The sequence below is a fragment of the Bos javanicus genome, chromosome 21, assembly GCF_032452875.1.
Source record: "Bos javanicus breed banteng chromosome 21, ARS-OSU_banteng_1.0, whole genome shotgun sequence".
Taxonomy (NCBI): Eukaryota; Metazoa; Chordata; class Mammalia; order Artiodactyla; family Bovidae; genus Bos; species Bos javanicus.
In genome coordinates this window covers 21,809,044-21,834,764 of record NC_083888.1, presented here as the reverse complement: position 1 = coordinate 21,834,764, position 25,721 = coordinate 21,809,044, and the positions used below count along the sequence as shown (strand labels likewise).

General features: G+C 43.8%; 1 protein-coding gene across 2 annotated transcripts; it reads left to right on the top strand.

Annotated features, from left to right (window-relative positions):
- Positions 1-14,415: 14,415 nt before the first annotated feature.
- ZNF774 (zinc finger protein 774) lies at positions 14,416-25,158 on the top strand. 2 transcript variants are annotated; one of them, XM_061394507.1, is made up of 5 exons: positions 14,416-14,734; positions 15,812-15,938; positions 17,359-17,481; positions 20,633-20,739; positions 21,821-25,158. In XM_061394507.1, the coding sequence occupies exons 3-5, from the start codon at positions 17,375-17,377 to the stop codon at positions 23,059-23,061; spliced, it is 1,455 nt and encodes a 484-aa protein (XP_061250491.1). In that variant the 5' UTR covers positions 14,416-14,734; positions 15,812-15,938; positions 17,359-17,374; the 3' UTR covers positions 23,062-25,158. The 2 variants fall into 2 exon arrangements, with proteins under 2 accessions (XP_061250491.1, XP_061250490.1); XM_061394506.1 differs by lacking the exon at positions 14,416-14,734 and adding an exon at positions 14,741-15,192.
- Positions 25,159-25,721: the final 563 nt, after the last annotated feature.

Genomic DNA, 25,721 nt, shown 5'->3' with positions numbered 1-25,721 from the left:
GCGCCGGCTTCTCTTGCTGTGGAGCATGGACTCTAGGCACTCCGGACTCCATAGTTGCAGCACGTGGGCTCACCGGCTCCGAGGCATGTGGGGTCTCCCTGGACCAGGGAGTGAACCTGTGTCTCCTGCATTGCAGGCAGATCATTTGCCATCTGAGCCACCAAGGAAGCCCTTGACCAGTCAGTCTTAAGAATTTGATGAATTCTTGGAATTTCTTGGTCAACAGCAGTGTGGTAATCTGCCTAGGAGATTCCTCTGATCCCCTAGAGGTCATCCACTTTTTTCCTGGTCACTACCCCTTTTGTCTATAACAACCTTGCTCTTTCTGCAGCTCTCTGGAGCTCCTTTCTGGTGTCTAGACGGAATGCCACTTGATTCATTCATCGCTGAATAAAGCCAGTTTGATTTTTAAATTCACTCATTTGAATTTTGTTTCTTAACAACATCATCATGTTCTATAAAGCCACTGAAAACACTGAATTAGCAAATACAGGACCAATATTCTTACCAGAAATAGGTTAGGTTCCTTGGGGCCTCTAACCACATTTTCATCAATCCATCAATTATATATGGCCTCCTAGGTGGCGCTAATGGTAAAGAACCTATCTGCCAATGCAGGAGACGTAAGAGATGCAGGTTCAATTCCCTGGGTCAGAAAGATTCCCTGGAGGAGGGCATGGAACCTCATCCAATATTCTTGCCTGGAGAATCCCACGGACAAAGAAGCCTGGTGGGTTATGGTCCACAGGGTCACAAAGAGTCAGACGTGATTGAAGGGACTTAGCATGTATGTATGCATCAACATATAATCTTGTTTTGTGTGTGTTTCTATTTAAAGTCACCTTATTTAATATATATTTCTTACAAATAATTGAATGCATGGTCTTTCAATGATTTAAAGGCAAGACTTTGGAGGCCATTTGTGTTGTGTCAGTTCATTTGCCAACATCCATGTAAAACAAGTTAATTTCATCAGCATTGTAAACTTACTCTTCCATATAACCCTTTTCCTGTATAACATTTAGCAGGTTTTTTAAAAAAAATTCTGCCATAGCCTCCTGATCTGCAGAGCCAGCCTTGCCTGAAAATTTAATATTTTTCATGCCCTTACTGCCTTTTGAAATATTTGAGCCAGTCAGCACTTGCTGAAAAGATTTAATATTTTCCTGAGTCAATGTGACTATAAATTTCTTTATCTTTCAAACCTCACAACAGTGCTGTCAACTGAGCTATTTTATTGCTTGTCATCTCATGAATCTATAAATATAGTCCATCTTTTCCGTAACTTCATCACACACTATAAATGTTACTTTAGTACTTTTTGGAGCAGCCTCATATACAGGTCAGCTAAGTTTCTCTTCCTTGTTGTAGGTGTAAGGTATTTTTGATTCATTAGCATGGAACTCACAACCAAGAACACTGTGACTCATGCCTGAAGGAAGCTTACCTAACACATACATTTTCTCCATAAGACACATTCCAGCCTTCTGGATCCTAGAAACATCACACAGCACTTCAACACTACGTTGGGAGTCATTTAAAAAGTGAAATCATGAGACTGTCTCAAAATGGCAGAGTAAAGGATATGCACTCATCTCCTCCTGCAAGAGCACCAAAATCGCAACTAGCTACTGAACAACCATTGACAGGAGGACGCCGGAACCTACCAAAAAAAGATACTCCACATCCAAAGACAGAGAAGAAGCCTCAGTGAGATGGTAGGAGGGGTGCAATCACGATAAAATCAAATCCCATACTTGCCAGGTGGGTGACCCACGAAACCGGAGAACAATAATGCCAAAGAAGTTCTCCCACTGTTGTGAAGGTTCTGAGCCTGATGTCAGGCTTCTCAGCCTGGGGATCTGGTGAAGGGAAATCAACAACAAAAAGCACAAAAATACAACAACAAAAAAAGTGGCATTAAATGAAACACACAAAGGATATTCGTTTGCAGTAAGAGCTGAAGCTGGAGGCAGAGCATGGTCTTGTTCAATCTCAGCTGGAACACACCCGTCAAATGACTCAAAATTTTTGCAGCTTTGCACATGTCTGCAAATGACCCTAGAAGTGTGATGAGCATTGATGTTGGAGTTACAAATAATTTTCGAGAGTAGGTAAATTTTCAAATATAGAATCCATGGACAATGAGAATGGATTGCACCTAGTAAAAACAGTAAGATCAGACTTCCCTGGTAGCTCAGTGAATAAGAATCCACCTACCAATGCAGGGGACAGGGGTTTGATCCCTGGTCCAGGAAGATTCCATGTGCCATGGAGCAGCTAAGCTCATGTTTCATAACTGCTGAGCCCGTACTCTTGAGCCTGGGAACCACAAGAAAAGCTACCACGATGAGAAGCCCACACACCGCAACAGACAGTGAAGCTCGAGAAAAGCCCAAGCACAGCAAGAAGACCCAGCTCAGCCCAAAATACATACATACTTTTTTTTTTTAAAAAAGGATAAGCTATATCAGTACGTATTTGCATAGCAGGATGCCCCTGGGATGTTTTTAAGTGAAAAAAGAGAGTTACAGAACAATATGTATAAGGGTTAAAAAAAAAAAGTGACTGCTTATACGGGCCATGCAGGTAACATAAACGGTGGAGTGAACTAAGGGAGGACATCTGGGAAGAGCGGGGACTAGGAAGAGGAGCGCTCACCCCACCCTCAGTGGGCAGCCCACTGCTCAGCGATAGTCAACTGTTTTCAGGCAGAAGTAGGCATCCAGTGATGACTTGTCTTCCAGGTTTTTAAGATTTTCATGAACTATCCCAATTTAAAATGTTGATGACTATTTCCAGTTTTCTTTTTTTTTTTTTAATTTATATTATTTATCTGGCTGCACTGGGTTTTATTTGCAGCTTGTGGGATCTAGTTCCCTGACCAGGTATCAAATCCAGGCCCCCTGCACTGGAAGTGCAGAGTCTTAGCCAATGGACCACCAGGGAAGTCCTCTATTTCAAATTAAAGAAAAATTCTTTGTGAGTCAAACAAAACCCACTATAGGTTATATTTGGCCTACAAGACTGTGTTCCCCAGTGTGTGGTACTATGTATGAGAAAAGTACACGTATAAATAGGAGAAAAACGGTCTCACATTCACCAGACCATTGACAACTGTTAACTTGGAGTAGAGAAAAAAAATAGCATTGCTGAAGGCATGGAGTAGGTATTCAGTAGGTATTCAGTTTTTCTATATTTTTTGAGACCTTGGCCATGGAAGTATAGTAAGTATTATCTACTTTAAAAGGAAGAAAAGTGTCCTGTGAATTAAAGGCCAAGGAGTATTAATCCATGGTCACTGAGATTGGTCTCTGTGTTCTCTGCCTTGGACTGCAAAGATTATATTTCTAACTTGCTTTTTTGGGGGCCTTGCTGTGTGGCATGTGGGATCTTAGTTTCCAAACCAGGGATCAAACCTGCACCCCCTGCACTGTCTTAACAGTCACTGGATCACCAGGGAGTTCCCTCTGACTTGCTTTTTCAGTTATCATTGTTTTACTTATTTAGGGAATGTTTGTTTTCAAGGAATGGAAACCCACTCAAAATAGCTCTAGAATGGGACTTCCCTGGTGGCCCAGTGGTTAGTACTCTGTGCTTCTAATGCAGGGAGGTAGCAGCAAGGCAAGTGCAGGACTTGTAGCGGCACAGAATCTGAGTCTGGTGCAGATGAGACCACCATCGTGTTCACTATCTCTGGAATGTACACGTATTACCTTTTAGAATCACTGAAATCAGGATGCATCTTAGAGTTGACAACATATCAGAGTGTAACTGGCAGTTTTATTCCCTTTCTCAGTAGTACATAAGTGGCAGGTTAGATGAAATATGTTAATTTCTTTAGGTTGATGTATATCAATATGTCCCTTGGTACCTTGGGCTCAGAAATGTTCTCACAGAAGAGGCGCTCCCATCTCCTATGGGAAATACCTGTAACAAGGAAAAGGGATTAGCAAATTCATAAATTAGGGAGGTCAAATGTCCATTGTCGATAATAAACTTTCCTTTTGGTTAATATGGGGCTTCCCCAATGGGTCAGCTGGTAAAGAACCCGCCTGTCAATGCAGGAGCCACAGGAGATGCGGGTTCAATCCCTGGGTGGGGAGATTTGCTGGAGGAGGGCATGGCAACCTTCTCCAGCATTCTTGCCTGGAGAATCCCATGGATAGAGGAGCCTGGTGGGCTACAGTCCATGGGGTCTCAAAGAGTCGGTCACAGCTGAAACCAGTTACTATGCATTCATGCATGGTTAATATGAACATTCATTGCTTATGCAAGAGTACTGGAGTGGATTACCATTTCCTTCTCCAGAGGACATTCCCAACCCAGGGATCGAACCCAGGTCTTCTGCATTGTAGGCAGACACTTTACCATCTGAGCCACAAGCAAAGTCCTTTCGTTGCTTATAGGTATCAGTAACTGCAAATGTTTGCTAAGGTCAAGTGCAAGGTGTGAAACAAAATTTCTTTCATGTGTTCGTGATGAATAATAGCTTTAATGAAGGCAAAACTCCATGCTAAAGATTAATAAATACCTCATCAGCTTTGATGAAAGAATTGTCACAGCATGATTCAACTCTCTCTTTTTTTTAAGTGTGTATGAGAGTGTTTAACCAGTATGTTTTAGGTGTGTATTTATATTAATATCCCAAATTGTGATGCTCTAAAGTGTAGTCTTGATTCCTAAATCCTCACTACTACTCAAAGTGAAGTCCTTGAACAAGCAATATGGGACAACACTTGGGAGTCTGCCAGAAATGCAGAACCTCAGGCCCTACTGAATCCAAATACGTATTTAAAATACAAGCTCCAGGACTTCCCTGGTGGGCCAGTGGCTAAGACTCCATGCTTCCAGTGCAGGGGGCCTGGGTTAGATCTTGGTCAGGGAACTAGACACCACATGTCACAAATAAGACTTGATACAGCCAAATAAATAAATATTTTTTAAAAAATAAAAAATAAAATGTAAGCTTCCACATCAACTGCTGAGTGGATAAACAAAATGTGGTGTATCTGTGGTGTGTGTGTGTGTATGTTAGTTGCTCAGTCTTGTCTGACTCTTTGAGACCCTATGGACTATAGCCCGCCAGGCTCCTCTGCCCATGGAATTCTCCAGGCAAGAATACTGGAGTGGGTTGCTATTCCCTTCTCCAGGGGATCTTTCCAACCCAGGGATCAAACCTGGGTCTCCCGCATTGCAGGTAGATTGTTTACCGTCTGAGCCATCAGGGAAGCCCTGATACAACCATACCGTGGATTATTATTCAGCCATAGAAAGAAATGAAGTTTTGATATATGTTACAACATGGATAAGCCTTGAAAATACTATGTTAAGTGAAAGAAGCCAGGCAAAAAAGGCCACATATTGTATGATTCCCTTCACATGAAATGTCCGTAAGACAGAAAGTAGATTAGAGTTTGCATGGGGAATGGAAGAAGGGAGGCATTGGAAGTCCCTGCTAATGAGGAAGGGGTTTTTTGGGGGATGATGGAAATATTTTCGAATTAGGTAGTGGTGATGGTTGCTCAACATTGTGCATATACTAAACCCCACTGGATTGTACACTTAAATTTTTGGAATGTTACATTACATAAATTTTTAACTCCAAAAAGTTTTAAAAGTGAAGTCACATCACCTGCAATCTTTTAAAAAAATCATGTGTTGCTTCCTTTTGTTCCCACAGGATAGGAAAATAAAATGCTGCTTTAATCATTGTATTAGAGAGAAATGCCATCTGATATTTATTGTTCCCCAAGTTGTACAGCTTAAAAATCTTTGGGATTTATTTTACATCATCCATGTAAGTGAATATAAAGTAAAAATTCCCCTATAAATAGAGTGCTGTTGTTAATGTCCTTGGAGGAAAAACAATCAAAATAATAAGAGATGTTTAAAAGTAAAATTTTAAAAAGCTGTCTCCCCAGATGATTCATATGTATGTTCAAGTTTGAGAGCATTGCTCTAAATCTCGTCTCCTAGACTACAAGACCTCAGAGTCCTTCCACACCCTCACCCAGGAAATTCTTGCCTTTTTTCCATAATCCTCAGATATGGCACTATTTCTCTTGTTTTGTGCATCCCACATCCTCCTCCTCGCCCTGGCCTGTCTGCAACGGCCTTGATTCAGAGAGCTGCTCCACCAGGCAGCATCACCATCGCCCATGGATTAACAGAGGATCCGCACAGTGATAAAGAATCCACCTGCCAACGCAAGAGACACACAGGAGAGGGTTTGATCCCTGCATCAGGAAGATCCCCTGAAGGACGGCATGGCAACCCACTTCAGTACTCTTGCCCGAAAAGCCCCCGTGGACAGAGGAGCCTAGCAAGCTGCAGTCCATGGGGTTCCAAGGAGCCGAACGTGACTGAGTGACTGAGCATGTACGCGCGCGCGCGCACACACACACACACACACACACACACACACCCTTGCTCCAGCGCTGGGTTGCATTGCCTCACCTGTGCCCTGAAGAGAACTTCCAGTGGCCAAGATCAAGGTCAGCTTCTGTGGAACACAGTTCTCTCCTTTTCTTGGCCTACTGTAATGGAAGAAGAAATAAAGCAGACACCACACTATTCCTTAAAATGTCTTCCTCGCTTTTTCTCCTCCCCAGCCAACTCTGCGTCAAAAATCTCCTCCTTTGAATAAAAAAAGAAAAGACACCTGATGCCCACACACTTAAGAGAAAATGTAGTAAGGAAAGAAAGGAAGGAGCCTCCTATTCTCCCCTGAGATATCTAACCTCTAGCTTCTGCCCAGCCAAAATTTCCTATCACACACACACACACACACACACACATAGGATAGTAAGATATCAACAATGGTTTTTTCATGGGTGATAGGATTTCTCTCTTCTTTTTATTGAGCTACATTTCTAGTGTTTCAAATAGTTTTTCATATTACTTACATACTCATACAAATAAATAAAAGTCCTTTGTTAGAGGAAATAAGAAACTCCCCATGGTGATGGAATATATGATTTCAACATGCATTTTTAAATAGAGAGTTTCTGTCTTGCAGAAGTTAGCCTCTGAGGGTCACAAAGCCCTTCTCAGAAGGTTCACAGTGCACAGAAAAGTCTTTTTATAAGGGCTGTTGGGTTACCAGAGACAGGAAATGAAGTTGGTTCCCAGATCTTGGCAGGGGGGTGTGGTGGGGAGGCCCTCTAGAAATCTCGGGCTTCCCTTCAAATGAGGACATGCCGAACTCCATCTTCAGTAAAGAGGGGGTTCTTAAGAGAACTACCCCATTACTATATATACCAGTTGGTGATAATCCCTGGTTATCACCTGATTCTTTTTATCACGTAGACCTAGGCATTAAATGCTTTCTTTTGAATTTCTACCAAGGAGCTGAATTGGTTAATTATCCTGGAAGTGATTCGGCTTAAAAGTTTAACTTTTTTTTTTTTTACTACTTTTTATTATTAAAAAGGATGAAAGTTGCTCATTTGGTTTCTAATTTTATTATCTTTTATGTGAGTTATCTGAACCTTTTTCACTTAGCTTAAATGGCTCATTCTAAAACATGGCATTAAAAAGTTAATGTATTCATTGAGGAATATTTAAGATACAGATGAGCAAATGTTTATGTGTTTATACATCTGTGTTTGTGTGTCTACACATGCTTGGATATTTTTTAAAATGGAAATGGTGCATTAGTGGGGAATTTTTAAATTTTGAGTGCCTAGGGACCTTCCCTGGTGGTCCAGTGGTTAAGACTCTCTATTTCCTATGCAGGGAGTGAGAGTTTCACATGTGGTGTGGCCAAAGCAAAATTTCTTTAAAATAATGATTAAAAAAAGAGTCAGGGTCGGGTGAGGGGGAGGCTCACGAGGGAGGGGATGCACATATACTCATAACTGATTCCTGTTGTTATACAGCAGAACCAACACAACATTGTAAAACAGTTATCCTCCAATTAAAATTTTAAAATAAGAATAAAAACCATCAGAGAAGACCAAACCAAAAAAAAAAATTTGAGTGCCTGAACTTTACCATTCAAACTAACTTAGTCAAGAAAGGACTATTTACTGACTCATAAAAGAAACCTTCAGGGTTATTTCTGGCCTCAGTAACCAAAGACTCAAATATTCTCAGGGCTGCCTCCGGGCTTCTGCTCTTGGCTTTCCTCTCTCCGCGTTCACCTCCTTCTCTCAGAATGCAGTTGGGCTGGTGAGAGATGCCACTGCCCTGCAAACTCACATCTTCTCATTTTCAATTCCAAAGAGGGAAAGGTCTTTCCCTTTTAGTTTTAACTTAAAAAGTCCCAGGGAAGGTCCCTCAAAGGCTCAGCTTGGGTTACTCCCATGTTCCCTGACAAATTGTCATGTGAAAAGTGACCCAGTACTGTGGTTGCCTCAGGGCTGGTCAAGTGCCACCTCTAATCCAAACCCAGAGACAGAGGTGGCCTAATAAGGTGGCAGTTCCCATCGGAACCACTAGGTCCTGTTTTCTAAAGAGAGATTGGGACTCGGGTGGTAAAGAACCCACCCGCAATGCAGGAGACCCCGTTTCTATCCCTGGGTTGGGGAGATCCCCTGGAGAAGTGATAGGCAACCCACTCCAGTATCCTTGTCTGGAGAATCCCATGAACAGAGGAGCCTGGCGGGCTACAGTCCATGGGGTCACCAAGAGCCGGACACAACTGAGTGACTTTCACTCCCTGGTGGTCCAGTGGCTAAGACTCTGAGCTCCTAATTTAGGGAGTGCAGGTCTGATCTCTGATCTGGGAACTAGATCCCACATGTCACGACTAAAAGGGTCCCACGTGCTGTAACTAATACCCAGTGCAGCCAAATAAATACATTTTTCAAAAAGAAAGAAAGAAAGGTCAGGTGCCATTGCCCATGGAAGGATAGCGTGCTGGTAGACAAATGACAAATACTACATACAAACGGGATTATATTTCAATAACTGTTGTCACTCGTAAAAAAAAAAATCAATGATAATAGCATTTAATGACAGAATAGTATTCTATTCTATTCTGGAATGTAAACATGATGACTGGAAGTGACCATGAGGACAAGAGCCACACACTAAATTTGGCAGAGCAGGAAGACAGAAGATGTCAGGATCCTTTTTTTTTTTTTTTAAGTGTTTGGCCTCACCGTGTGGCACATGGGATCTCAGTTCCCCAAATAGGGATCAAGCCTGTGCCCTCTACATTGGAAGTGTGGAGTCCCAACCACTGGACTGCCAGGGAAGTCCATGCCTGGGTCCTTGATGTCATCCTAGACTTCCTGCACCAGCCCTATACTTCTTGATACATGAGAAAAATAACCCCTGATTTGGCTAAACCACAGTGGTCAGGTTCCTCTTACCCATGGCCAAGTGCAGTTCCTTATAAACGGACTTCCAGGCAGCCACTAAAAGTAGGCCAGGGAATTTATCATGAGTGAGGGGGGAGGGAATGATGATAAGAACCCCAGAGAGGTTGAAAGGGAAGCTGAAACATGGAAAGTACAGCCTATTTATTTTTTGAACCATTAAAGGAAACTGACTCATAGAGCATCCATGAGGCAGTTACAATAGGTGGAAATGGCAGCCACAGGTGAATTGAGCAGAAAGAGGACTAGAGGTAGCCCTGAAGGCTTCTCTGATGCTATGAAGTATGAAGGGTTTCAGAAGTCCCTACGAGCTCCCATTGAGGGGACTGAGGTAGCTAAAGCTAGGAAGCATCCCAAGGGACCAAGACTCCTGGGTAGTAGCCGAAGAAGGCAGCAGAGAAAACAGAGCTTCAGGCTTGAATGGGTCAGGCAGGGGTACGACCAGTACAGAGGCCAAAGCAGACATGTGGTAAGGTGAGCTGAACCTCAGGGGAGCAAGCAGGAGCCAGGGAAGGTCAGCTGGAGAACCAGGGTCCTTTCCCCTTGGACAGAAATAACATCTTTGGAAGAAGAAGTGGAGGGAAGAACTTTGGAGGAGACAGTTTCAGAGGGAGTTTGAATTTCAAATTGACCAAGATTTACCCCAAACTGGCTTTGTTTAAACCCAGAAGAGACTGTTAGCTGGTAAGCTGAAGAACTGAGAAATCTAAGTTTAATTATGTGGAAGAAAGCCTCTTGATGAAAGTGAAAGAGGAGAGTGAAAAAGTTGGCTTAAAGCTCAACATTCAGAAAACTAAGATCATCTGGTCCCATCACTTCATGGGAAATAGATGGGGAAACAGTGGAAACAGTGTCAGACTTAATTTTGGGGGGCTTCAAAATCACTGCAGATGGTGATTGCAGCCATGAAATTAAAAGACGCTTACTTTTAATTTCAATTAATTTTAATTTTAATTTTTTGGAAGGAATTGGAAGGAATTTGGAAGGAATTTTAATTAATTGGAAGGAAAGTTATGACCAACCTAGATAGCATATTCAAAAGCAGAGACATTACTTTGCCAACAAAGGTCTGTCTAGTCAAGGCTATGGTTTTTCCAGTGGTCATGTATGGATGTGAGAGTTGGACTGTGAAAAAAGCTGAGTGCCGAAGAATTGATGCTTTTGAACTGTGGTGTTGGAGAAGCCTCTTGCGAGTTCCTTGGACTGCAAGGAGATCCAACCAGTCCATTCTAAAGGAGACCAGTCCTGGGTGTTCATTGGAAGGACTGATGCTAAGGCTGAAACTCCAATACTTTGGCCACCTCATGGGCAGAGTTGACTCATTGGAAAAGACCCTGATGCTGGGAGGGATTGGGGGCAGGAGGAGAAGGGGACGACAGAGGATGAGATGGCTGGATGGCATCACCGACTTGATGCACATGAGTTTGGGTGAACTCCGGGAGTTGGTGATGGACAGGGAGGCCTGGCGTGCTGTGGCTCATGGGGTCTCAAAGAGTCGGACACTGAATGACTGAACTGAACTGAGTGAAAGTGTTAATCATTCAGTCGTGTCCAACACTTTGTGACCCCATGGACTGTAGCCCACCAGGCTCGTCTGTCTATGGAATTCTCCAGGCAAGAATACTGGAGTGGGTTGCCATTCCCTTCTCCAGGGGATCTTCCTGACCCAGGGACCAAACCTGGCTTTCCTACATTGCAGGTGGATTCTTTACCATCTGAGCCATCACAGAGATACTTAAAAAAAAATTGTACATCTCACTCATAGTGTGGGCATTGTGACCACACCCCACCCCTAATTTCCCCATACATATAGATCTCTACTATAAGTTTCCAAAAGGGGTGTCACAGGACTTTGAGATTAGTCATGAGGAAAATGTCTTAATATTGGTTTTAGACTTGAGACAGCCACAGTGATTCCTCCCCGCCACCCCCACCCACCTTTGGCTGTGCTGGGTCTTCACTGCAGCATGTGAGATCTAGTTTCATGACCAGGGATTGAACCCCAGTTCCCTGCACTGGGAGCGTGGACTCTTAACCACTGGCCCACCAGGGAAGTCCCTCAGTGATTCTTGCCTCCTGCTGTTCATGTGCTTGTGTAGTCCTCTCCCACACTGTGCCAGGGGTAGTATATCGCTTTCAAGATCGGGTTAGCTCCTCTTCCTAGCTCTCTTAGATCACTCACTCTGGGGAAACCATCTGCGGTGTGATGAAGACAGGCCTGTCTGAGGAAACCGCTGGATGAGTGATCTTGGAAGCAGGTTCAGCCCCAGTCAAAACTTCAGATAACAGCAGCTCCAACCAACATCTAGACAGCTGCCTCGTGAGAGACCCTCAGCCAGTGACACTCAGCTAAGTCTTCTAGATTCCCGACTCACAGGAACTGTAAGATACTAAATGTTGTTTTGGGGACTTCCCTGGTGGCTCAGTGGTTAAGAATCTGCCTTCCAACGCAGGGGATGTGGGTTCCATCCCTGGTTGGGGAACTAAGATCCCACATTACCAGGCAACTAAGCTGGAGCCACAATAAAGACCTGATGGTGCCAAATAAGTAAATATTAATAAATGTTGTTTTAAACTACAAAGCTTGGGGGTAGTTTGTTATGCACCCATAGATAACAAATATACTCCCTGTCTTAAAAATTTGTTATAGCACCTGCCAAAAATCTTTCTCCATGAGATACTCTCACAGCTTCCCTCCCCTCCTCTTAGCCACACTCAAGCACCCAGATCCCATCAGGCCACGGACCTCTCTCCAAGTGGCCACCTGTGGCACATGGTCTCATTTCCTCTACTGACTTCTCCTGTGGACACAGAGTTTCTCTGCTCTCCCAATCCTGTCTTCACTTTTTCGCCACATATCTGATGATGGTAACTAAAAGACTTCGGCACAGGGCTTCCCTCGTGTCTCAGTGGTAAAGAATCCGCCTGTCAATGCAGGAGACACGGGTTCGATCTCTGGTCTAGGAGGATCCCACATACCTTAGAGCAACTAAGCCTGTGTGCCACAACTGTTGAGCCTGTGCTCTAGAGCCTGGGAGCTGCAACTATGGAAGTCCGAGCACCCTAAAGCGCCTGCTCCACAGTAAGAGAAGTCACTGCAGTGAGAAGCCCACGCACTGCAGTTAGAGAGTAGATCTTGCTCACAGCAACTAGAGAAAGCCTGCATGGAGCACCAGAGATCCAGTGTAGCCAAAAATAATAAGTAAATAAATTATTTTTTTAAAAAGACTGGGGCAAAAGAGACAAGTCAGAGAGAGAGAGAAAGAAGAGGCAGGGAATAAGCGTTAGCCAGGTTCTATGAGTCTTCCCTCATCTTCCCTTCACACTCCCTACTGATTGGAGAGCTAAGGAATCTCCCCCCATCAATGGCAGAATACAAGAAAGACCCCTGAGAGGTCGAGAGATGCCTTTGGTTCTCTAGGGCCTGAACTGTGCTCCAGCCCCATGAATCCTAAAAAACTCTTGGTATCCTGGATGTCCCCTGCTGTTGCTGAAAAGTAAACCCATACATTGGTTTATAGTGGACAGAAAGCTCTAAACTGCTATTGTGGTTACCTTGCAGATGACTACAATTATGTTGCAGATACTAACTGAATCCCTCTGGTTAAATGAAACAAAGAAGAAAAGACAGAATATTAACTTCGTATTTTTGCGTCTTACTTGGCTTATCTCCCCTATCGGGCCGTGAGCTTCATGAGAGCAAGGACCATGTGTGATTCCTGTGGGTAACCACAGTGTTCTTGAGCATAGAACACTCCCAGTGAATATTTGTTAGAAGACACATCATGCATGTTTGCTGGAGAATGGTTGAATTAGCATCAAAGGTATCTTCTGCGGTTAGCTCATTGGCTGGTAATTCTCAGCTTTTTACAGTCCATCACAAAATGTACTTTTCCTTTTTTTCCTATCCATTGTTGTCTTTTTGTCATTACTATTTTAAAACCTGAGGTATAGTTGATTTACAATGTTGTGCCAATCTCTGCTTTACAGCAGTGAGTCAATTATATACCTATACATATTTTTTATACCTATATATATTCCTAAATGGGCTTCCCTGGTGGCTAAGACAGTATAGAATCTTCCTGCCATGCAGGAGACCAGGGCTTAATCCCTAGGTTTGGAAAATCCCCTAGAGAATAGAATGACAATCCACTCCAGTGTCTTGTCGGAGAATTCCATATCCAGAGGAGCCTGCCGGGCTACGGTCCATGGGGTCACGAAGAGTTAGACATGACTGGGCGACTAAAACTTTCACTTTCACATATTCCTATATATATACTTGTTATATCTAATATATCTAGTCTTTTCCATAATGGTTTATCACAGGATAGTGAATACAGTTCCTTGCACTACACAGTAGGACCTTGTTGTATATTCATTCTAAATGTAATGTTAGTAGTTTTCATCTGACAATCCCAAACTCTCCCTTGTCTGGACTCCCAAGTCCATCCCTCTCCCTTCCCACCACCCCTTAGCAACCACAAGTCTGCTCTCTATGTCTGTGAATCTATTTCTGCTTCAGGGATAGGTTCATTTGTGTTATATTTTAGATTCCACATTTAAGTGACATCATGTGGTATTTGTCTTTCTGACTTACTTCACTTAACATGATAATCTCTTGATCCATCCATGTTGCTGCAAATGGCATTGTTTTGTTCTTTTTAATAACTGAGTAGTATCCCATTGCATGTACATAACACATCTTTAGCCACTCATCTGTCTGTGGACACTTAGGCTGTTTCCATGTTTTGGCTGTTGTGAACAGTGCTGCTATGAAGATAGGGGTGCATGAAGCTTTTTAAATTACAGTTTTATCCAGGTATAGTCCCGGGAGTGGATTGTTGGATCATATGGTAATTCTGTTTTCGGTTTTCTGCCGATGTACTTTCTTTTTTTTAAATTGCAGTGAAACAACAGAGTAGATAGGCATACCTTTTCATTGTAAGGAAAGGCTTTCATTATTTTTTAGGTAGTCCGCGCCTCCCCCCCACACCCTCTACACTGGCCCCCAAGTGAACACTGGTTCTCAGGTAAGATCCAGGAATCTCCACAGTTTGGAACCCAATACAACATTTCCTAGAATACTTGACGCTCTCGCAGGTTTCCTCTGGCTATAATGGAAAGGAGATTCGCCTTAGAATTGTGCTGCTAATAGAGGAAAGCAGAAAGTCTGTTTTCCACTTAACGGCTCCTGACTGAGGTCTGTTATGTCCAGTCTGAGTTGGCCCGGAACTTGGCGACGGGACACACCATTCAGGTTCTGGCCGCCCCGGGTTAGGGCGGGGACCCGGCAGAGGAGGCTGCACCCCAAGGTCGTAGCGCCGAGCTGCTCCTCTCTCTGGAAGGCTAGGTGGCAGAGCGCGGGAGATGCCGTGTTTGGTACCGGGCTGCTCTGCACCAGTCAGGTGAGGCCCGGAGGTTCGCATCTTCAGATCCCTCTCTGATTATAGTCCTTGGATCCCCTTCTCAGCTCCGAAGAGGCGGTCCTAGCGACCAGGTAGCTCGGGAACTGGGTTTAGTATACTTGTCACCGCTGGGAACCCGGCTTTCCGGGACTCCCAAGCCTTTGAGGGCTCGCTCAGAACTACATTTCCCAAAAGGCTCCGCGGTGATTGAAATCTCTCTCAGCCTATGGACGGGGAAGACTTCTCGGCCTAAAAGCTGAGAGGCCAATGGCAAGAGGACGGGGGCGGTGTTTTCCGGCTGCTGGCTGCCTTGCCGGGCGTCCCACCTGTGTCCCCACAGCCCTGTCACGAATCCCGGTCGGGTTCTGGGCAGAACCGCCGCGGCGTAGCGGGCCGGCTGCGGCTCGGTGGTGGAGGACCCTCGCTCGGTGTCCCATCCGGGGCTGGGCCCGGGGGCGGTGAGTGATCCGGGGAAGGAGACGGCGGCTGAAGCCTCGGAGCTGCTGAGGGGCGTGGATGGGGCTCGCCCAGCGCCTCGAGGTTGTCCCCGCTGGGTCCCTGCGTTCGCTTTTCAGAGCCCACGGGTCTTGCTGAGGAGTGGGAGAGGTGGCTGCACTTTTCTCTGCCGGCGTCGGGATAGCTCATCCTCTTAGTCTTTTTTTCTTTCTTTTTTTTTGCTCCTCGGTGATAGTCTTCTGGTTTCAGTTTAGCTTTGCGACCCTCTGATCGCTGCACCCAGATTAGGGCCTGTAGCACCGCGAGGGAGGAGAATGGGTCTCGGTCCTAGCCATACGGTCATGTTCCTATTAATAAACCCAGTGAACCAACTAGTGCTTCTCACAGTGGCACTTAGTCACAGCACCACAGGCTCTAGGGCCTTTGAGGTCACCTGAGGTCACCTGTACAGGGGGCAACACACTGGGTGGGAAACAGCGTTTGTCTAACCCTAAGAGTTCTCCATCCCGCTGTCTCTTGCAGGGGGGCCCTGCTGTGGGTCTGTAATGGATGTAGAAATAAAATGTTTGCTCAGGCTCATGACAGTGTTCGCATCCTAATGACATTTTTTTTTTTATTAAGGTTTTAAACCAGAGAGATGACATGTATTCCCAGTACATTCTAAGTGGCCAGTAGCAATGTCTATAAATGCATCAGTGTTCCCAGGAAAAGTGTTTGTGTGTTCTAGTAGTACCAGGTGCTACGACAGGTAAGACAAAAGATGAAAAAGAGTCAAACTTCCTCACCCCAGTTCTAGTCCATTCTCCACTGAAACGCAGAATTCTTTGTAGCAGATTCAGCTTGCTAACTTGTATTTGTTTCTATTAGAAACTCTTTAAGTGGAAAAATGAACAAAAAACCCAACATTATCTTATATATTTTTTGTGACTCCTACTGCCTTACAGCATATTGATTACTGAATGACTTAATGATTCATTCAGTAGCCTAACCATCTCCCCCCAAGTAATTTCTTCATGATACTGATGTTGATTTTATTAATGTCTTAATGATTGTTTTCATCCCCCAAATATTTTGTTTTATGCTTATCCCCATTAAATTTCACTTAATTTTACAGTTTATCCATGTTTTTTTTTTTCAATCTGTGTCTTTTGAGTCCCACTTCTGACTGCATTAAACCTTGAAATAGAATGATACCTAGGACAGTTCCCTTTGGACTTCTGCCCAGTTTAGCTCTTGAAATTGATACTAAATCTACAAGACAAGAAAAGTCAGCCTTTCTCATAACTAATCTAAGTCTAATTAAATCCGAAATCTCCTAGCTGAGGAAAATGTCATTGGAGAGAATCCAGTGCTTTCCAGAAATCGAGTTATACCCACATACTCGCCTCTGTTTTTCTTGTCCATTGTGGACAATTTCTTCCTCAAAACAGTCATGTCTTCAAAAGAATGAGGGTTCTACAGATGTGTTTGGAGGCTCAGTCCTCACTTTGTGATGAGAAATTTGGCCACAGGAATGATTATGTAAAAGCAGAAAAGAAGAGCATCCCTTCTATTGTTGACAGCATTTGTTATTGTTGTTGTTCAGTCTCTAAGTCGTGTCCAACTCTTTGCAACCCCATGGACCGTAGCATGCCAGGCTTCCCTGACCTCCAGTATCTCCCTGAATTTGCTCAGATTCATGTCCATTGAGTTGTTGACGCTATCTAACCATGTCATGCTCTGCTGGCCCCTTCTCCTCCTGCCTTCAATCTTTCCCAGCATCAGACTCTTTTCCAATGAGTTGGCTCTTTGCATCAGGTGGTCAGAATATTGGAGCTTTAGCTTCAACATCAGTCCTTCCAGTGAATATTCAGGGTTGATTTCCTTTAGGATTGACTGGTCTGATCTCCTTGCTGTCCAAAGGACTCTCAAGAGTCTTCTCCAGCACCATAATTTGAAATCATCAATTCTTCAGCACTCAGCCCCTTTATGGTCCAACTCTCACATCCATACGTGACTAATGAAAAAACCATAGCTTTGACTTTACAGACTTTTTTCAGCATTTACCTCAGAGCTGTTCTGGTTGAGGGGGTTTTTGTTTGGGTGTAGTGGTGGCTGTCTTTTGGTTTTGAGATAATGGTGAGAATGTCTAGAGAACTGTTGATGCATACTGAGATCTCTTGCTTTAGGAACTGATGACCCTCAATGATGTGGCTGGGGACTTCAGGGACAAGTGGATTACCTGGACACTGTTTAGAGAGTCCTCTTCAGGGATACCACCCAGCACAGATACAAGAATGGGCTCTCAAAGGGTAAGGATGCAATTTTCCTTCATCTTAGTTTTATTACTATAATTTTTAAATTTTTTGGTTGTGCCGAGTGGCTGGTGGGATTTTAGTTCCCTGACCAGCGATTGAACCCATGCCCCTACGCAATGGATCTTGGAGTCCTAACCATAGGACCACCAGGGAAGTCCCTTTATCTTAGTCACTTTGAGAGGGCCCAGATCTAAGTGGTCTCTGGGGATGTTGGTCTCTTAGAGCTCCAGCTCTCTGTGAGAGTAATTGTCACCTCACTGGCAGAAAAAGAATTACTTCTATTTTTATGGCACTTAGTGGTTTTCAGATTTCTTTGATATTTTTCTGATTGATATCTTACCATAACCCTTTGATATATGTATTTTCATTCCCCTTTTCCAGCTGAGGACCCTGAGACTAAAAGTTAAGTGGCAAAAGTGAGCCCAACCCAGGTCTTTGTGGAAAAGGGAAGGTGCTCTCCCCAGAGTTTTTTTCCCATCACTTAAACAAACAAACTGACCCCTCCAGTGCTCTTTCTAAAATACCATGGGAATTCTGCCTTTTTTGGGGGCTGTACCATGAGGCACTGCTGCTGCTGCTGCTGCTAAGTCGCTTCAGTCGTGTCTGACTCTGTGCGACCCCATAGACGGCAGCCCACCAGGCTCCCCCGTCCCTGGGATTCTCCAGGCAAGAACACTGGAGTGGGTACCCAGGATCTTAAATCCCTAACCAGGAATCAGACTCACGTCCCTTTTGGTGGAAGCACGGATTCTTAAACACTGGATCACCTTCTTTCTGGGATGTCTCTCCTCCTTTCTGCTTTGAAAGTGAAAGTGAAAGTGAAATCGCTCAGTTGTGTCCCACTCTTTGCTACCCCATGGACTGTAAGCTACCAGGTTCCTCCATCCATAGGATTCTCCAGGCAAGATACTGGAGTGGGTTGCCATTTCCTTCTCCAGGGAATCTTCCCAACCTAGGGATCAAACCCAGGTTCTTTCTGCTTTACTTCATATCTATTACACAAATAATATATATTCACTAAAGGAAAAGATAAGCAAAATGAAAACAAAAGTCATCTATGAAGAGTTATGACCTTTCCAGCCATTTTCCTAAGCATATATACAATTAAAAAAAAAAAAGAAAATAAAAATGATTGGGATCATACTGAATATTCAGTGGTATATCTTACTTTCTTACACAATGTACTGTGAATATATTTTGACAATAGTATCTGTACATTACTTAAAGTAACTACTTAGTATTTTATTGTATGGAATACAGTAATTACATTAAATTGAACCATACATGTGACTGTTTTTGGACTATTTTTAACCTATAAACTGGCAATTTTGGATGGCTCAATCAAGTGAAATTATTTCTTTGTTGGGAGCTATTTGGGTCATTTTAAATTTTCACCAGTATTGTGATGAGGCTGTCTTAACTTATTGTCTTTTTTAAAGTCTTGTTTATTGAAATAATTAGTTAACAGTTAGCTAATATGTATATTTTTTGCACAATGTCCTTTTTTGTTTGTTTACTTTTGTTCACTTCTTTAGACTCTCTAGAAATTTCTGGGTTTGAGAATAGATACATTTCTAAGATATTTGGTATTTTTGCCAAATGTCTTCCAAAAAGACTGAATCAATTTATTTATTCCTGTTAGCATTATATGAAGTGTCTATTTCTTCATATTTTATCCATCATGCAGGGTATCGTAATCTAAGAATGTAGGTAAAATAATAGTGATAGCTAACATTTATTGAGGACTTAATCATTTAATCCTCATGACAACTCTGTAAGGTAGGTCTTTTTAATTAAATTTATTTATTTTTGGCTGTGCTGGGTCTTTGTTGCTGCACAGACTATTTTCTAGTTGCAGTGTAAGGGCTTCTCATTGCAGTGGCTTCTCTTGTTACAGAGCATGAGCTCTTGGGCGCTCGGGCTTCAGTAATCATGGCACGTGGACCCTAGAGTACTCCCGGGCCCTAGAGTACAGGCTCAGTAGTTGTGGGCTTAGTTGCCCCTCAGCATGTGAGACCTAACACCCAAACCAGGAATTGAACCTGTGTTCCCTGTATTAGTGACTTTTGGGACATAGTAGTTCCATGGCATGTGGGATCCTCCCAGACCAGGGGTTCAAACCCATACCTCCTGCATTGGCATCGGATCCTTTACTACTGAGGCACCAGGGAAGCCCTAAGGTGGGTTTTGTCATTTTCCCTAATTTATAGATGAAGACACAGAGACACAAGGAGCTTAAGTAACTTTCCTGAGGTCACACATCTAGTCAGAGACATAGTTAGGATTCAAATTCAGACAGTAAGACTCTTGAGTTTACACCTCTTTACCTTTATACTATATTCCCTGTGTGTCATTGTTTTAATTTGAATTTCTTTGGCTAATGATGAGTTAAAAGTTTTTCACATATTTATAGGCTGCTTTATTTTCTTTTGTGAATTGCCCATTCATGTCCTTTGTCCCTTTTTTTTTTTTTTCTCTACAAGTGTTTGTCTTTTTCTCATGGTTATATTGACTGCTGCCCTTCTGGGAAAATTTAAAAACCAAACATTATAGTTAACTTCCTTGATTCTTTCTAAGGGTGAGGTCATGGCAGCTTTGTTTTGATAAAGTTATCTCTCCACATGAGTTTAGCCTTGTGCCTTGAGGGATGAGTTATTGTGCTTATTCTAGAGTTTCTATCACCCAAGTCTGATTTTTTTTTTAATGGGAAGCAAAGAGCTTTTTCTCAGCCTCTTAGGGAGATCACCCTGTTTTATCATGACATCATGGCTGCCCTTTTCATTTTTATTTATTTATTTTTGGCTGCACTGGGTCTCTGTTGCTGCACACAGGCTCCTCTAGTTCAGTGCACAGTTTCCTCATTACAGTGGCTCCTCACTGCAGAGCACAGGCTCTGGAGCCAGGGCTCGGTAGTTCTGGTGCACTGGCTTAGTTGTCCCGCAGCATGTGGAATGTTCCCCAAACAGACCAGGGATCTAATCTGTGTCCCCCGTATTGGCAGGTAGATTTGTAACCACTGGACCACCGAACATACATGAGAATTTCCTGGGGTGGTCTCCTGTACCTGGGGAAAAAGAGGGGATTGCATTTTCTCAAGCCTTATATGATGGCTGAAATTAACATCCTGTGTTCACCTTCCTTATAGGATTTCAAAACCAAGTGTAACCTCCCAGCTGGAGCAGAAAGAAGAGGCATGGGTCCTACCACTGCAAAATTTTGAGGCAAGGAAGATCCTGAGGGAAAGTCACACAGGTGAGATGTGTTACCTGGTGCGTGGAAGTCTAACATTTCAGCCCTTGTTTAGTTAAGGAATTTGGAATGCTGCCCTAGACTTTTTTAAAAAAATTATTTATTTTTGGCTGTGCTGGGTCTTCATTGCTTCCTGTGGGCTTTCTCTAGTTGTGGCAAGCAGGGGTTACTCTCTACTTGCGGTGCATGGGCTTCTCATTGCAGTGGTTTCTCTTATTACAATGTGCAGGCTTTAGAGCTCGTGGGCTCAGTAGTTGTGGTTCACAGGCTTAGTTGTCCTGCAGACTGTGGGATCATCCCTGACCAGGGATTGAACCTGCATCCCCTGTATTGGCAGGCAAATTCTTCACCACTGAGCCAGCAGGGAAATCCTCCCCTAGACTTTGTTCTTGCTATTAGAAGTTGTACTTTGACTTCCTGGACCATCAGTCATTGACCAAATAAGGTCTTCATTTAAATTAAACATTTCACTTTTGTCTAGATTCTAACATCATTGAAAAAAGTTGCCCAGTTCTGACAATACGTGTTTTACTCTTGATATCAAGGTCACCTCAAGGTTCACTGGACCATCTTAAAATAAAAAGGGCTTGGGAATTGCTTATGTCATGAATGGGAAGCTCAGTGATCTTCAGTGAACTCTTCAGGAATCAAAATGAGAGTAGTCAGACTAAATGTCGTCTGTTGCAAAAACACTAATTTTAATCTTTTTGCTGCTTTCTGCTGATCTTTCCTGATTGATGTTTAGTCGCTAAGTCATGTCTGACTCTTTTGCGACCCCATAGTCTGTAGCCTGCCAGGCTCCTCTGTACATGGGATTCTCTAGGCAAGAAAACTGGAGTGGGTTGCCATATCCTCCTCTAGGGGATCTTCCCGACCCAGGGATTGATCCCGAATCTCCTGAATTGACAGGTGGATTCTTTACCACTGAGCCGCCAGGGATATACTCTTCAGGAATCAGAATGAGAGTAGTCAGATTAAATGTGGTCTGTAGCAAAAATACTAATTTTACTCTTTCTTGCTGCTTTCTGATGACCTTTCCTGATAAGTAATAACTTCATCCTGTGTTACTCTGTTAACTTTTCAGAATTTAAGAATCAGGTGGTACAACTCGATCAGGACATTTCCGAAACGGCAGAACCATGTGGAACATCCTTAGAAGGGGCCAATAAAGATATTTCTCCTCCTCCTAGTTGGGGAGGAAACTGGGAGAGGGGTCTTGAATTAGAAGGGCAGCATGGAACCCTCCTGGGAGAGGGTCAGCAGGGGCCCTTTTCACAGGAGAAGGAATTAAACAAGCTCCTGGAAGGATATATAGAAAAGAAGCTAGTGTGTGTGGAATGTGGGAAAAGCTTTAACCAGAGCTCCTATCTCATAAGGCACCGAAGAACCCATACTGGTGAGAGGCCCTATAAGTGCATGGAGTGCGGGAAAGGCTTCAAACAGAGTTCAGACCTTGTCACCCACCGCAGAACACACACAGGAGAGAAACCCTACCAGTGCCACAGGTGTGAGAAGAAATTCAGCGACAGCTCGACCCTCATCAAACACCAGAGAACCCACACGGGTGAGAGACCCCACCAGTGCCCCGAGTGTGGGAAGACTTTTGCACGGAAACCGCACCTCACAGTGCACCAAAGAACCCACACGGGGGAGAAGCCCTACATGTGCCTCCAGTGTCACAAGAGCTTCAGTCGCAGCTCCAATTTCATCACCCACCAGAGGACCCACACGGGAGTGAAGCCCTATGGGTGTCGCGATTGCGGGGAGAGTTTCAGCCAGAGCTCAGATCTGATTAAGCACCAGCGAACCCACACGGGAGAGCGGCCCTTCAAGTGCCCCGAGTGTGGGAAGGGCTTCCGAGATAGCTCTCATTTTGTGGCCCACATGAGCACTCACTCGGGAGAAAGGCCCTTCAGCTGTCCTTACTGCCACAAGAGTTTCAGTCAGAGCTCGCACCTGGTCACGCACCAGAGGACACACACGGGCGAGAGGCCTTTTAAGTGCGACGGCTGTGGGAAGGGCTTTGCCGACAGCTCTGCCTTGGTCAAGCACCAGCGGATCCACACCGGAGAAAGACCCTATAAATGTGGTGAGTGTGGCAAGAGCTTCAACCAGAGCTCCCACTTCATCACCCACCAGCGGATCCACTTGGGAGACAGACCCTATTGCTGCCCTGAGTGTGGCAAAACCTTCAATCAGCGTTCCCATTTCCTCACACACCAGAGAACGCACACAGGAGAGAAACCCTTTCACTGCAGTGAATGCGACAAGAGCTTCCGGCAGAAAGCACACCTTTTGTGCCATCAGAACACTCACCTGATGTAGGAAATAGTCTGAAATGCTTCTTTTCCTCCCTTCCAAATTTCCATCACTGTTATCTTTGTTTCTGTTTTTGTCTTGGCTGCGCTGCAAGGCACGTGGAACCTTAATGCCCTGTGTGCATGCTCAGTCGCTCAGTCATGTCCAACTCTTTGCAACTCCAGGGACTGCAGCCCGCCAGCTCCTCTGTCCATTGGATTTTCCAGGCAAGAATACTGGAGTGGACTGCCATTTCCTTCTCCAGAAGATCTTCCCGACCCGGAGTTTCAACCACTGGACCACGAGGGAAGTCCCACCGCTATTATTTCAAAGTGCTCCAAATAGAGAAAAGCTGAGCATTTGTAGCTCATGTCAGGCCTTAATCTTTTCTCTTTTTCTGTTTTTTCATGGCCAGGATAAACCTAGAGGGTCCAGTGTTCTAAACACAAAAGGCATTCCTTCAGTGTTTTTGACTGACTCATAGAGAAATGTGAGTTTCATGGTTGATGCCTGGTTACTAAAAGAGAAGTGAGATAAATGTAGTCATTTTATCATTGCGTGTGCGCTAAGTCCCTTTGGTCCTGTCCAACTCTTTTCGACTCCATGGGACTGTAGGCCACCAGGCTCCTCTGTTCATGGGATTCTCCAGGCAAGAATACTGGAGTGGGTTGCCATTTCCTCCTCCAGGGGATCTTCTTGACCCAGGGATCCAAACCAGAATGCTTGCATTGCCGGCAGATTCTTTACCACTGAGCCACTAGGGAAGCCCTAAATGACTCATTATGGGTCATGTAATTAACTCACAGAAAAGCCAGAATCTGTCTGCTGGTCTCCTCTTCCACAACATGGAACAGACCAGCTCTGGGGTTTGTTAGAGCATCTCCGAGGCACCACAGGACTGAAGGAACCATATTATGTCCATCAAACCACTCTGAAATTGGAGATGATGCAGGGAGGTAGGCTAAGTTCCCAACAGCTTTACAGGGTCCCATGCTGGGCTCCTTGATCCTCAATGGCATATGTAAGTGGGTAAGGAGGGAGTTGGGTGTTGAACACTCTGGAGAGAAAGGTGGGAGACTGAAGGTTTTTCTTTCAAGCTTTTCTGTGTCAATACAGACTAATATATCAACCTTGGAACACTAGTCCTCTTCCATTGTATGGAGTGCCATCTGAGTGCTATAACAGGGGATAGAACTCAGCTGATGACCTATACACCTTCTTTAATAGGTAATTGATCAGAGGGACTTCCCTGGTGGTCCAGTGGCTGAGACTCTGTGCTTCCAATGCAGGGGGCCCAGGTTCTGTCCTTGGTCAGGGAACTAGATCCCACCTGCAGAAACTAAGCATTCAAATGCCACAACTAAAGATTCTGCATGCCTCAATGAAGAGCTGGTACAGCCAAATAAATAAAAAGTATTAAAAATTTTCTGTCCTTTATTGTGCCCATCTTTGCATGAAATATTCCCTTGGTATCCCCAGTTTTCTTGAAGAGATCTCTAGTCTTTCCCATTCTTTTGTTTTCCTCTGTTTCTTTGCATTGATCACGGAGGAAGGCTTTCTTATCTCTCCTTGCTATTCTTTGAAACTCTGCAAAAAACCAGTCAATCCTCAGGGAAATCAGTCTTGAATATTCTTTGGAAGGACTGATGCTGAAGCTAAAACTCCAATTTGGCCACCCGATGTGAAGAACTGACTCATTGGAAAAGACCCTGATGCTGGGAAAGATTGAAGGCAGGAGGAGAAGGGGACAACAGAAGATAAGAAAGTTGGATGGCATCACCAACTCAATGGACATGAGTTTGAGCAAGCTCTGGGAGTTGGTGGTGGACAGGGAAGCCTGGTGTGCTGCAGTTCATGGGGTTGCAAAGAATCAGACATGACTGAGTGACTAAACTGAACTGGAAGTATTAAAAAATAGATAATTGAATGGGAAAAAAATCTGGTTAATTCAGTGCTGTAAGTTCCTAAAATGTGATCCCTGACCAGCAGCATTATCATCATCTGGGAACTTGTTAGAAATGCAAGTTCTAAGTCCCCATTTCAGACTTACTGAATTGGAAGCTAGGGGTGGGACTTAACAATATGTGTTTTATTTTTAAAAACTTTTTCAAATATTTTTTTTAATGTGGACCATTTTTTTAAAAGTCTTTATTGAATTTGTTACACTGTTGCTTCTGGTTTGTTTTTTTTTTTTTTTAATTTTGGTTTTCTTGTCCCAAGGCCAGTGGGATCTTTGCTCCCTGACCACGGATCCAGCCTGTGTTTCCTGCATTGGAAGGCAAAGTCTTAACCACTGGACTACAAAGAAAGTCCTATAATATGTGTTTTAATAAGCCCTCCAGGTGATTATTATGCAAGCCCAAGTGTGAGAACCACAGCTTTAAAAGATGGCTCTTCTACTAAAGGCAGCCACAGTACTATTATTGTTCCTACAAAAATTTAACAGGATTTTGTAATACTCCAAATACTAATATAAATACTGCAGTCAGTGTTCACATTTCCCTAATTATCTTACGTTTTTTTCTATTTTTAATTTACATGCCTTTTGGTCATGCTGCATGGGTTTCAGGATCTCAGTTCCCTGACCAGGGATTGAACTCGGGCAGAGTCCTAACCCCTGGACCGGCAGGGAAATCCCTGTTTTTATTTTTCAGTTTGTTTGAATCAAAATCCAGATAAGATCTTTG

What these genes read in the sequence shown, in the direction of transcription:
- ZNF774 (XM_061394507.1), top strand. Translation starts at nt 17,375, where the DNA reads ATGATGTGGCTGGGGACTTCAGGGACAAGTGGATTACCTGGACACTGT. An exon ending in CAAGAATGGGCTCTCAAAGG is followed by an intron (nt 17,482 to 20,632) that starts GTAAGGATGCAA and finishes CCTTCCTTATAG; the next exon opens with GATTTCAAAACCAAGTGTAA. An exon ending in CCTGAGGGAAAGTCACACAG is followed by an intron (nt 20,740 to 21,820) that starts GTGAGATGTGTT and finishes TTAACTTTTCAG; the next exon opens with AATTTAAGAATCAGGTGGTA.